Raw genomic sequence first — 12,758 nt, 5'->3', positions numbered from 1 at the left:
AAAATGAAGCCGCCTCTTGACAGATGAGACTGACAGACGTTTCTTTGCACTGAAAGAAACAAAAACAAAAACATCGTTTGTCCACTTTGGGTTAAATACCCCGCATTCTATTTTTCTCTTACCGAACCTTTTCGCCATGATCCCGTTCTCTGAGAGAGGGGCCGGTTTCGGATTTTTTTTTTCTGGCGTTGCCAGATAACGGCACAGAAAGATGCACCAAATGTCACCTTATTGTATCTGTGTTTATGAAATAGTTACTAATTAATAGTTAATAATGAAAACGGTTCAGAACTAAGGAACATTTTATTGCAAAAGCCCAACTTTATGATCAAAGACAAATCCACATCGATGAAAAATAAATCAAAATACTCTGTGGTATTTTCAGGGGGCCGGACCAAATGCGGAGGCGGGCCGGATCCGGCCCGCGGGCCGTAGATTGGGGACACCTGCTCTACACACTGCACACAGGAGCACAGTATTTAGCCAATTTGTACCAGCTAGCAAGTACAGTTGAGACTCTGTCATGTTCCCAAAGTTTCCGAGCAGCAGCTCAGAGTGGATTGGTGTGCATGACCTGTCATGAGTAGCATACCACTTCTGATTGGTGAGCTTGGCCGGAGAGGAGGGAGACGGCGTTTGTGTGAGATCATTTATAAAGCCGACTCTAGGCCGGTAGAAGCCCTGCAAAAAAAAAATAAAAAATAAAAATAAAAACAACAACAAAAACACCCTCCCTGCCTCCGCCAACAAAATATTTTTCGGGGGCATCGGAAATGCACAATCCTTTTATTTTAGAGAGAGCCGGTGGTGGCTCACATACTGACCCAGACTACAAACAATGGCAGCCGAATCAACACGTACTGTGAGGATTTATTTATTTTTAAAACTCATGAGGCAAAACAGATGCATGTTTGATACAACTAGTGATATATTAATTCCAAGAGGCATGGTTAAATTGTGTTAACGGATGACGTAAAAGCAATTAATTTTCATTGTCATTTTTACTTAATGTTTTCTTTAAAAAGTTAGGGTGGGGTGGGGAGTTATAAACCTTTTTTGGGGTGACATTTTTATTTTTAGGCAATGTTAGTTAGCCCTTTTTGACGGTCGTAGGGATGCAGATTGGATTCTATCAAACAACTAGTTGAGTTTTCTTTTTGTAATCCTCCAGGTCCAAACTTCAAGTCTCGTTGGTTAAACGCTGCACCATTACATGAAGGATTTACAGTATACTGTATATGAGATGCCATGTCTGTTTTCATGGTAACGTTAGACCAATTCCCCAAAAGACAGACGACCTAAACCTAAAGGCATTGCCTTCCTGACAAGCGCGAGAGGGACTTCCGGGAAGCGTTTTACAAAGTCATGGCTAACAACACTAACATTGGACTTTTTCCTTTTTGCATGCTGGGACGAATAAAGGTTTTTATTTGTCTCGCGTTGTTCCATCCCAAATACCTGAAACCCGCTCTTTCCTCTTTAATCATGTGCTGTATCTATTGTATCTGTAAATATTCAAAACTGAAGGCAACTACCTGATCTAAGATACAGGCAGAATTATAACGCTGCAACATTTTGAATGATTTGTTACCCTCAGGTTAAAAGTTTTATTTTAGTAACAATGAAATGTCCAAAATGTATGGAAGTTAAGATTCCAACATAAATTCAAAGATTATTTATGTCTTTGTGCGTGTACACGTGACTATGAATTTCTTACTCTTACAGGTCTTGGAGCTTCTGCTGGATTACGCCTATTCATCTCGAGTCATTATAAATGAGGAGAATGCTGAATCGTTGTTGGAGGCCGGAGACATGTTACAATTTCATGACATACGGGATGCCGCAGCAGAATTTTTAGAAAAAAACCTTCATTCTTCAAACTGTTTGGGGATGATGCTGTTATCAGATGCCCATCAGTGTAAACGATTATATGAGCTGTCATGGAGGATGTGCCTACTACACTACGAAACGGTAAACATGCAAACACTCACTACACACCCGCTAAATTGTTAAACGGTGAAATAATTGTATCGTCGCCCAGTAGATTCGTTTCTTATACATTAATCTCCATCTGGGTACCCACTTTTTTCGCTGTCGCATTACTTTTGAAATGTCCAAATCAAAATTATCTGCTGCAACTAAAGATTGTAAACGTACTGTACATTTATTTATAGGTATCAGGGCTCTACACTGAGACCAATTTGGGCACCTTGGCAACCTAATTTTTCAATGGTGCATCTTAAAAAACAAAGAGCTTCCACCAGTGAAACCACTCTTTTGATGTGTAGAGGAGTTCGATACTGTAATTTCTGGACTACAAGAAGAACATGATTAAAAGCTACAACAGCTAAATTCAGCTTTAAGAACAAATTTATACATGCATTCTCCGCTTGCTATTAATAGCTATGAGTCTCAATGTTGTAACGTGTTATTTTCAAAGAAAGAGCTCATGCAGATGTTTTTTTTTTTTTTTTTTTTTTTTTTTTTAACTTACTGCATTAAACACCAGACATAGTTCTTTCTGTCAATGGTGGCCCAAGCAGGGCTGCAGTTTTCTCTCTTGTGTGTGAACACGAGGTTTCTCCATGACAAAATGATAGTCATAGGGCCATTTTATCTTCCAACCACTCTGTAATCCCTGAAGGATTGGCAAGTTGCTTTCTATCTGACCATGTTATACAGTATTTATAATTAAGTTTATGGTGTTTTGAGTTCGGCTCTGTCACAGAGCGAATTCAACCAAATGCTCACCAATTTGTATGATTTGATGAAAATAATGCAATGTGTCTCATGCTACTGACTTTTTAAGAACAGTCTATATGATATATAACTGTTTACTATGAGACAGTAAAAATGTTTATTTTTTGTTTGTCATTTTCTCAACTCTGTGAAATTCTGGTCTATGTCTAAAAGAACAGATATTGATAACTTGGTTTTAAGAAGTGCGAAATGGTCTTTAGATACGAGAATCTGAGGACTTCTATAGTTTGACGAAAGAAAAGCTGCTGGAACTTGTGCTTAGCGATGAACTGGAGATAGAAGATGAACAGGTAAGGGATATTGTTTTTATTTTTGAATGTTACCATTTTTCTCATAATTTGAATGCTGTGGAACACGGATCTACATTCACCTTGGCACTCGTAGCACTGATGCGACTAGCTTTTTCAGTTGGTCGTACCAGCACAAAATTTGGTCGCATGACCATGTTTGCTGATGCGTAGTCATCTCAATTTGGCATACAGTGATGTAAAGATTGAGTGTGACTGAAGTTATATTTGCAAACATATTTTAAAATAACTCTGTTTGCAACAAGCAGCAACTGACAAAACTGGTCAGTTATTTTATTGAGAACTTTCAAAGATGCCAAAAAAAAGGCAACGATACCATGGCAAAAAAATAAAACATCACGAAAATGAGAAAAACAGGAATAATACTAGGGAGCGCGTAACCGAGGCTGCCATGCGTGTCGGCGCCAGACTTTGGACTGAGATGTCCGATGTTGTTCCCAGGATCTGTTGCAACCACTCATCTAGTTTGGGGGTCACTGCCGCGAGTGCTCCGACCACCACAGGCACGACTGTCACCTTTACCTTCCAGGCTCTCTCCAGCTCCTCTCTGAGCCCTTGGTATTTCTCGAGTTTCTCGTGTTCCTTCTTTCTGATGTTTCCATCACTTGGGATCGCTACTACAACGGCTTTTCTCTGCCCTTTGTCTATGATCACGATATCTGGTTGGTTCGCCATTACCATCTTGTCAGTCTGTATCTGGAAGTCCCACAGGATCTTCGCTTGATCATTCTCCACCACCTTTGGAGGTGTTTCCCATTTTGACCTTGGGGTTTCCAGTCCATACTCTGCACAGATGTTTCGGTAGACTATGCCAGCCACCTGGTTATGGCATTCCATGTAGGCTTTCCCTGCCAGCATCTTACACCCTGCAGTTATGGGTTGGATCGTCTCAGGTGCCTCTTTGCACAACCTACACCTTGGGTCTTGTCTGGTGTGGTATATCTGGGTATCAATGCCTCTGGTGCTCAGGGCCTGCTCCTGAGCAGCCAGGATGAGTGCTTCTGTGCTGTCCTTCAGGCTGGCCCTCTCTAGCCACTGATAGGACTTATTGAGCTCAGCCACTTCAGTTAAGGTCCGGTGGTTCATCCCGTGTAGGGGCTTGTCCTCCCATGATGGTCCCTCTTCCAGCACCTCGTCCTCTGTTCCCCATTGTCTGAGATATTTTCTGAGTACGTCATCCGTTGGAGCCTTCTTCTTGATGTATTCACGGAGCTTGGATGTTTCATCCTGGACAGTGGCTTTCACACTCACTCGTCCCCGGCCTCCTTCCATACGGCTTGCACACAGTCTCAGGGTGCTGGATTCCCTCACCGCCCAGGAAATTTTGGGCTTGATTGTACTCCATTCACAGAAATTTATAGGTCACATAAGTCAATTGTACACTCAATCATGACCTTTAACACCAACTTTTGGTGACACTGCAATGCGGCCGGTGAATTTTTACACAGGGGCATGTCGCCTCAGTCATTGGTTGGCATAGTTTTGACACAGGATGCCCTTCATGATGGATCCCAGCCATTCTAACACAGGCAGTGATTTGGAATTTAGGGCTGTGTCCAAATTCACTGGCTGCGTCCTCAGAAGGCCACATTTCGAGGCGCCTTTCTCTGCGCCATGACGTCACATCTGGCGAGACCCAGCCACTCGTGGTTTCCAAAATTTAGAAAGACAAATTGCAGGCTGGACCCTTGAAGGCCTTCAAAGGCTCCTTTTCGTGTAGCCTCCGGGGACCACATAAATTGTGGCGAATCTGTACAGGTTTAATGTGAATTTGGACGCCAGGTGCAGTCGAGTTGCAATGGAAGTGACGTCATACGGCCAAAAAAGTGGCCTTCGGAAAACGCAGCCTATAAATTTGGACAGAGCTAGGGTCTATCATACCCATTCGAATGTTAGTGGCATGACGGGAATTTGAAACCGTGGTTATCTGTGTGAAAGACAGCAATGCACCACATTGCTCAGCTACGAAGTGACGTGTTTTTAATGTACTATCGCTAGTTAGAATGTAGTTAATCTGGCATCGCTAGTTCGAATGTCCTGCATGGTGTTTGTAGATTAGCTATCATGTTAAAGTGTAGAACAGTTGGAAAAGGAAACTCATTTGCGTTGAACTGCAAGAGTGCTAAAGCATCGCTTGAGACACACATCTGTTGTCAACACATCGCAAGCAGAAATACAGTGTGAGTGTGATGTGAAATCTTGTGGCAAAATGTTTCAGAATAAAAATAAATAAATAAATCGCAAGTCAAGTTACTGTAATTCACGTTTTTGGTTCCAGCAGATCATGGGCTCACCCAAGATCACCGAGGTGCGCTCTTAATGGGTATGCCATCACAGTAATGTCATTTTTGTGGGGGGCGGAGGGCAGCAGGCGAGTGTGACAGTCGTTACTGGATGTTCAATTACATTTCTTTTATTTTGGATCTTTTATTGTACTCTATTTTTTTGTTTGTTAAATAAGTCCTCGCATTCACTGCAGGCCGTGAGAGCATCGCAAAGAGGGAGGGAGGGGGAGAGGGAGAGGGAGAACTTCACCATTGCCAGTTGTCATATGAATTATGAATATGAAAATATTGTTTACTCTCATCTACCTTGGCAAACTTTTTGTTTTATCTGTAGATTCATGCTTATCGCTGTCAGTTTAGCAAAAAAAAAAAAACAGTAGCAACTTGTAGTTCACGAACCTAATACAGTCATACCTCGGTTTTCGACCATAATCCGTTCCAGAAGGCTGTTCGAAAACCGAAACCACGCTCTTTAAAAAAAAAAAAATCTTTATTGAACACGTCTGTTCACCATGGAACGCTAAACGAGGAAGCGTCACTTCCTCGTGTAAGGAAGGCGAGAGGAGTCAAGTGACGCATTCAAGTGCGCTCAGTTTGTTCGAGAACCGAAATTCGGTCGTCATCCAAGGCATAAAAAACTCGAAATTTTTGGCCGAAAACCGATTTGGTCCAGGACAGAGACGTTCGAAAACCGAGGTTTGGCTGTGGTTACTCAAAGATACAGTGTAACGTGTGTCATCTCAATATGCCATTTTGTTAGTGACACAATTGGAAGACCTACTAGGAATCATTTCCAATGTCCTTTTTTGTAAAATCATAGCGTTGAACCAGGCAGTTTTGCATCGCTGTATTAGCTTGTGTTAGACCAGAAAAATGTAGTTATTAGTTAGTTCTTACTGTTTGTTCGTCTTGCTTCCTTGAATTGTAGGTCGTGTTTAACTCTGTGATGCGATGGGTTCGAAATGACTTGGATAATCGTCGTCACCATTTACCAGAGCTGCTTGGGGGGATAAGGTTGGCTCTTCTCCCCTCTGAATGTCTCCTGGAGGCTGTTGCATGCGAAGAACTTGTAATGGCTGACAAGAGGAGCAGGTATCTGATGTTAATGTATTTGTTCAACCTTCTATTCGTTTTGGTTAAATGAGAATCATTCATCCTGAAATTCCGATGTTTCTTTGTTTTCAGGATAATTGTAGAAGAGGCAATGCAATGTAAAAAAAGAATTCTTCAAAATGATGGAATTGTGACTGGTCCCTGTGCTCGACCGCGCAAGGCAGGGCACACCCTGCTGATATTGGGAGGCCAAACTTTTATGTGTGACAAGATATATCAGGTAAAACGGGAACTGCACACCCTGTCATGGTGAAGTACTTGTGTATAACACAAATACATACCTTTCGCTTTTCCTGAATGCTAAACTTGAACTTCAGAAAAAATGATCTAATAAAGTGGTGCCTTGAGATAGAAGTTGATTTGAATCCGTGACCAGGCTTGTACCTGAAAACACTCACATCTCAAATTGCTTTGTTCCATTAAAATGATTGGAAATGCCATCAATCCATTCACCCCGCGCTCAAAAAAAGTCCAACAATGTTGTTTGGGTTCTTTACTAAAGAAAAATAGCCCCCTATATTACTTCATAGAAACATTGAGTAATAACATAATTAATTAGAATGAAATTATTTAACAGCCTGTGCATCAAGATTAACACTGCAATACATTTCATTGTGCGACTCCTTCTGGTGTGCACCCCTTGGCCACCGGGGGCCTTCTAATATAGTCATGCAGACACACATGAAAAAGAATATTACGACTAATTCTACTACTATTAGAAGTGACTCACTGAGCTGCTGTAATATTAGTCATTTTTCATCGGGGATAAAAAAAAATGTATACCTTTGAGTATTGGTATATTATTTGTGTACATGTGTTGCACAATCGCTTTTGTTCAAATATTTGTTGCAAAACGCTCGGTGCATCGTTGACGTGAAATGCCGTCACCAAAAATCTTAACAAAGAGTGCCGTTGACATCAACTATGTTTTTTTAGGGCAATAGCAGTAGAATGGTTTTGGCAAACTGGGTTGATCATTAAGCGGGAACGTTTATAAACAAAAACAAAACATGAACTATGGCTAGTAAATGCGCTAGTAAATGCATCCATTTACTAGCCAAATCCATTTACTAGCCAAAAGAGATCCACAATGGATCTCTTTTGGAGGAGCTCACCATGTGTCAAAATAGTGTGCTCGTTCTGAAACAGGGCGGACGCTAGGAAATGCAACCGTTAGAAGCAGTTTTTGAAGATGAAAGTGTTTTCACTGTAAATCTCCCTTGAAGAATGTCACAAAAGAGAGAAAAGATGACAGACATTACTCAAATGCAGAAGTACAAAGGATGAAAAAATGTATGTACGTTCGGTGTACACATAGGCACGCACACATTTTTTTTCCCATCCATCATATTCATTTTCTGATCCGCTTTATCCGCATAAGGGTGGCGGGGCGTGCTGAAGTCGAGATCCCAGCCGTGTTCAGGCAGTAGGCGGGGGACACCCTGAACTGGTTGCCAGCCAATCGCAGGGCACACAGAGACGAACAACCAACCGCGCTCACACTCACACCCAGGGACAATTTTGAGTGCCATGCATGTTTTTGGAATGTGGGAGGAAACCGGAGTCCCCGGAGAAAACCCACGCAGGCCCGGGGAGAACATGCAAACTCCACACAGGGAGGCCGGAGCTCGGATCAAACCCACAACCTCTGCACAGTGAGGTTGACGCGCTAACCACTGGATCATCGGGCCGCCCACATTTTTTTTGTCCAAAATAATTTTGATTAAAATTTAATTTGAAATTGAAAAGGAAAACCTTTCTTGAGTTCGAAGCAGGAGTTTCATCCTCATTTGGTGACGGAAATTCACTCTTGACACCATAACACCACCCTGAGTGTGTCTGTTACCACCTCTTTTTGTTGTTGTTTATTCTCACTGTCTTTCTAATTAATACCTATTAAGGTTGATCACAAAGCCAAGGAAATCATACCAAAGGCAGACCTTCCTAGCCCAAGAAAAGAATTCAGTGCGTGTGCCATTGGTTGTAAGGTTTACGTGACTGGAGGAAGAGGGTCAGAAAATGGAGTGTCAAAAGATGTCTGGATCTATGATACAGTTCATGAAGAATGGTCGAAAGGAGCGCCCATGCTTATAGCAAGGTCTGTTATAATACATTTATTTAATGTGTAATTTGGGTACCAAGTGTGAAAAGTTGCTTCATTCAATAAGTCATTTGTATTATTTGTGAACCAAATGCATTTTCCTCATAAATCAGGATGGATTGTATTGTATTGTATAATGAGTAGATACGTTCATGTAATCCTTGGCTTCAGAACCCACATTCTCAGATCTTACGCACAGTTGATCTTCAAAGGCACAACACACACACCTCACTAAGGTTGTTGGTTTTTTTTTTGTTTTGTTTTTTTTTTGTCACTTGCACTAACTTAGATTTGGTCATGGTTCAGCTGAATTGGAGAACAGCCTGTATGTGGTTGGAGGTCATACAGCCATTACCTCGGTTTATCCGGCCTCTCCATCCGTCTCTTTGAAACAGGTAAGAGAAAGTCTTGTGTTTGACCATGATACATTTTTAATCTAGCCCCCCCAAAAATTGGGTAGTAAGTGATATTGTCTTTAATATTTTTATAGGTTGAGCGGTATGACCCTGTTAGTAACAAGTGGACTATGATGGCTCCCTTAAGAGATGGTGTCAGTAATGCAGCGGTGGTCAGTGCCAAATTAAAACTGTTCGTTTTTGGGGGCACCAGCATACACAGAGAGAAAGCCTCGAAGGTTGGTCCTGCTTGATATTGCTGTTGTCATTTTGTTTCAGCGTCTGCCAAAACTCAGCCTGGCAGAGAGGACAACAGTGGATCACTTTGCTGTAATTGTTTTGTTTTGTTGGATTTTTGGGAGGGGTGCGGGTTTAACATTAAAAATAAATTAAAGGGAAAAAAAATTCAAGGCAGGCATGACAAAAAAGCAGTTTGTGAAGATATTTTGATAATCTATTCAAAGGTTTGGATTTTTTTCAAACAACCCCAAAAGAAGAAAAACGCCAGTGGACTGAAGTTTTGCAGGTCTAGGTTTTGGTGTCTTATACGTTAATGTTCGTGCTTAGCATTAAATGGTTGTCAATGTCTTCTGTTTGAAGGTCCAATGCTATGACCCTGTTGGGAACCGCTGGAATATTGCAGCTGAGTGCCCGCAACCTTGGCGCTACACAGCAGCTGCAGTGTTGGGGAGTCAGATCTTCATCATGGGTGGTGACACCGAATTCACAGCCGCCTCTGCTTATCGGTTTGACTGTGAAACAAATCAATGGAATCGTGTTGGCGACATGACATCCAAACGGATGAGCTGCCATGCCGTGGCCTCCGGAAATAAGCTGTATGTGGTCGGAGGTTACTTTGGGACTCAAAGGTGTAAAACATTGGATTGTTACGATCCAACATCTGACAGCTGGAACTCCATCACCACTGTGCCTTATTCACTGATACCCACCGCTTTTGTCAGCACGTGGAAACATCTACCTGCCTAGGTGGATTACAACCCGAGGTACATTATGATTGACTGGTCAAAGTGCTTTTAGTATTTTGGCGCTTTGTGTTTCACCGCCATTGAGAAGCACAGTTGACCATATATATGGCAACACATTAAGCATGTCATATCATTTTCGACACCGCTTATCCTGTACAGGGTCGCGGGGGATTGCTGGAATATCTCCCAACAGACTTTGGGCAAAAGGTGGACTACACCCTAAAGTGGTCACCAGCGAGTCGCAGGGCACACTTAGAGACAAACAACCCTACACACCCACATCAACACCATCACTTGAGTGGGAACTGATCCCACGCTGTCCACACACAAGTCAGGAGAGTGTACCACTAATTGTTTTATAATGTGTGCTTGTGTAATCAGTGTATTGAATATTTGGTACTTTCTGAGGTTGAAATTTCATCAAAATGTTTTACTATTTAAATACGAAGGGGTAGCTCCTCATCCAACACTGCATTGTGCCGCACATTATTTTTAGCAATTCAGCTTGGCTTTTATTTTTACACGTTTACCAGTGAGCCCTGTACTACAGAGGTAGTACCAGAACAACATTCACAGAGGCAGTTTTACCATCACAACAATGAGTCTGTGGCGGTCAATGCTCATTTTCCCTCCCCACTCAGTGCTGCTTGGCTCCTGGCTGGCCAAACGAGCCGCTCCCATCACAAAGCTCTCCGCACACCGATCAGTTCACATTAGAGCAGAGAACATTGATCCTGCTTGTATATATGCTTGTCATCATTTTATTGTTACATGTTGTTTGTTATGTTCTCACCCCCCCAATTTTGTTGTATCTGTACCATGCAGTGACAATAAAGACTTTTTATTCTGTTCATGCTCAATCTTTATGAAGAACATCTGTTACAGCTCTGGTTGTTTCTCAAAATTGTTCTAGTAACAATGTTGAGTTCAGTGTCTCAAAGATTAAAAGCGTTCAAGTCGAAGTGCACACTGACCTGCATGTGGTGTGAAACTGAATGGTTCATTAAATCAGAACTGGATCCTTTGATCGTTCGCTAATGACTGTTGCAATTTTAAATACGTCATTCATGGTAAATTAATTCCAGTCAACGTTCAACTGGGCTGGATATTGGAGGGCCTATTGCAGGTCCACTGTGAATTTCAATCTTGGAAACAACTTTACTGACGCACACCGTTAGATGGCAGCAATGCACGATTTTAGATTTATAATTAGCCCTGGTTCCAACCACATGACGGATTCTGAGGAGAAAATGGTAACACTCGCCTACTGGCTGAAAGTCAGACAAGTTGAGGCATTTTACACTCAAACAGAGAATGAATACTTGCTGGCGTCAGGGGGAATTATTTTAACAAGAAAATCATCGCTTTTCATTATACCAAAAAAAAAAAAAAGTACATGAAGACCAGTTGTGTCATTTGTTTAGCCAGAATTGTTATTACGTTAAGACGCAGCTATATTATGTAATTGGATCCATATCTACCCATGTACAGCACTCCCACTTTCATCACGGTCTCTTACTTCTTTTTGCCCCCACTTTAAAAATTCATGCAGTGTAAGTGCAGCTAGTACTTGAGGAAATAGCATTTTTGTCTTCATCCTTTGTCCGGCACTTGCGTATACAATATTTTAAGATAACAGCACTCAACATAAAAGCAAGCACCTAAACAGAATTTTCCTCATAGAATCAAGGATCGATGATTCTAGGATCAGAGGTCTAGGTAGTGCTCCAAAGACCCCAAGACAGGATGTGGATGTGGAGATCGTGTCGGCGTTCGTTGAGAGCTGTGTATTACGGAGCCCCTAAGGGGACATGGAAGGAAAAAAAAAAAAAACTTTGCGAGATCTCGCAAAGTAATGCGAGATCTCGCAAAGTATTCCAAAGTATTGCAAGAACTCGCAATCTTTTATTTATTTATTTATTTTTAATGCTCGTTGATGTGCTTCCGGGTCATCGTACGTCTCATCAAAACAACAATCATGGAGCGTGTTCAACCGTTCGTGAGTTTAATAGAATTTTACTTTGAAATTGGCTTAAAATACAAAGACATTAAATCTGTTCTTGATGTTAAATACGGTTTCCAAATAAGCGAAAGACATTTGAAGCGAGTGCTGAACCAAAGAGGACTATTTCGTCGGAAAACGTTCAATGACTTGGGAGTCCTGGTTGACTTCATTCGCAACCAATTGCAGCATTCCGGACAACTACACGGTTACAGGTGGATGTACAGTAAGTGCAGAGAATATGGACTACTTGTCAGGAAAGAGGACGTTCGTCTGGTCCTGAAAGAGTTGGATCCGAGAGGAGTGTCGTTAAGGCAAGCAAGACGTCTGAGACGACGAAACTACTTCTCCAAAGGGCCAAATTTTATATGGCACATGGACTCCTATGACAAACTGAAACCATTTGGAATTTGTATCAATGGGGCAATTGATGGTTTTTCAAGGAAAATAATGTGGCTCAATGCCTACACAACAAGTAGTGACCCGAAGTTGATTGGAGGTTACTACATCGAAGTTGTGCACAGTTTGGGGGGTTGTCCTCGAATCGTTCGAGCTGATCTTGGGACTGAAAATGGTCACGTTAAAGGCTTCCAGCGTTTCCTGGTGCCAATACCGCCAGGCAACACTCTTGACAGTTACTTGGATGGAGCCAGCACCGCCAATCAAAGAATTGAATATTGGTGGCGGTTTCTTCGCAGCCAGTGCATGGAGTTCTGGTTATCCCTCTTCACAGACCTCAGAGACAATGGCTTCTTTGATGGTGGATTTCTGGACAAAAACATCCTACAATTTTGTTGCATGGGACTTA

The 12,758-nt window shown here is 41.9% G+C and overlaps 1 protein-coding gene across 3 annotated transcripts in view; it reads left to right on the top strand.

Moving 5' to 3' along the window:
* The window catches only part of enc2 (ectodermal-neural cortex 2), a 34,273-nt gene extending 23,354 nt beyond the window's left edge, over nucleotides 1-10,919 (top strand). For 2 of the 3 annotated variants that reach the window (XM_019865263.1, XM_019865265.1), the window contains exons 4-11: nucleotides 1,726-1,971; nucleotides 2,961-3,050; nucleotides 6,282-6,445; nucleotides 6,539-6,686; nucleotides 8,368-8,564; nucleotides 8,857-8,962; nucleotides 9,058-9,201; nucleotides 9,563-10,919. In XM_019865263.1, the coding sequence (XP_019720822.1) occupies nucleotides 1,726-1,971; nucleotides 2,961-3,050; nucleotides 6,282-6,445; nucleotides 6,539-6,686; nucleotides 8,368-8,564; nucleotides 8,857-8,962; nucleotides 9,058-9,201; nucleotides 9,563-9,949 (1,482 nt within the window). In that variant the 3' untranslated portion in view covers nucleotides 9,950-10,919. The remainder of the gene's footprint in view (nucleotides 1-1,725; nucleotides 1,972-2,960; nucleotides 3,051-6,281; nucleotides 6,446-6,538; nucleotides 6,687-8,367; nucleotides 8,565-8,856; nucleotides 8,963-9,057; nucleotides 9,202-9,562) is intronic. The other variant, XM_019865264.1, reaches the window with a different exon arrangement.
* The last annotated feature ends 1,839 nt before the right edge of the window (nucleotides 10,920-12,758 follow it).

Source organism: Hippocampus comes, unplaced genomic scaffold, assembly GCF_001891065.2.
Source record: "Hippocampus comes isolate QL1 unplaced genomic scaffold, H_comes_QL1_v1.1 scaffold180, whole genome shotgun sequence".
Taxonomy (NCBI): Eukaryota; Metazoa; Chordata; class Actinopteri; order Syngnathiformes; family Syngnathidae; genus Hippocampus; species Hippocampus comes.
Note: the sequence above shows the minus strand (reverse complement) of the source record. Positions and strands in the feature narration are given on the sequence as shown.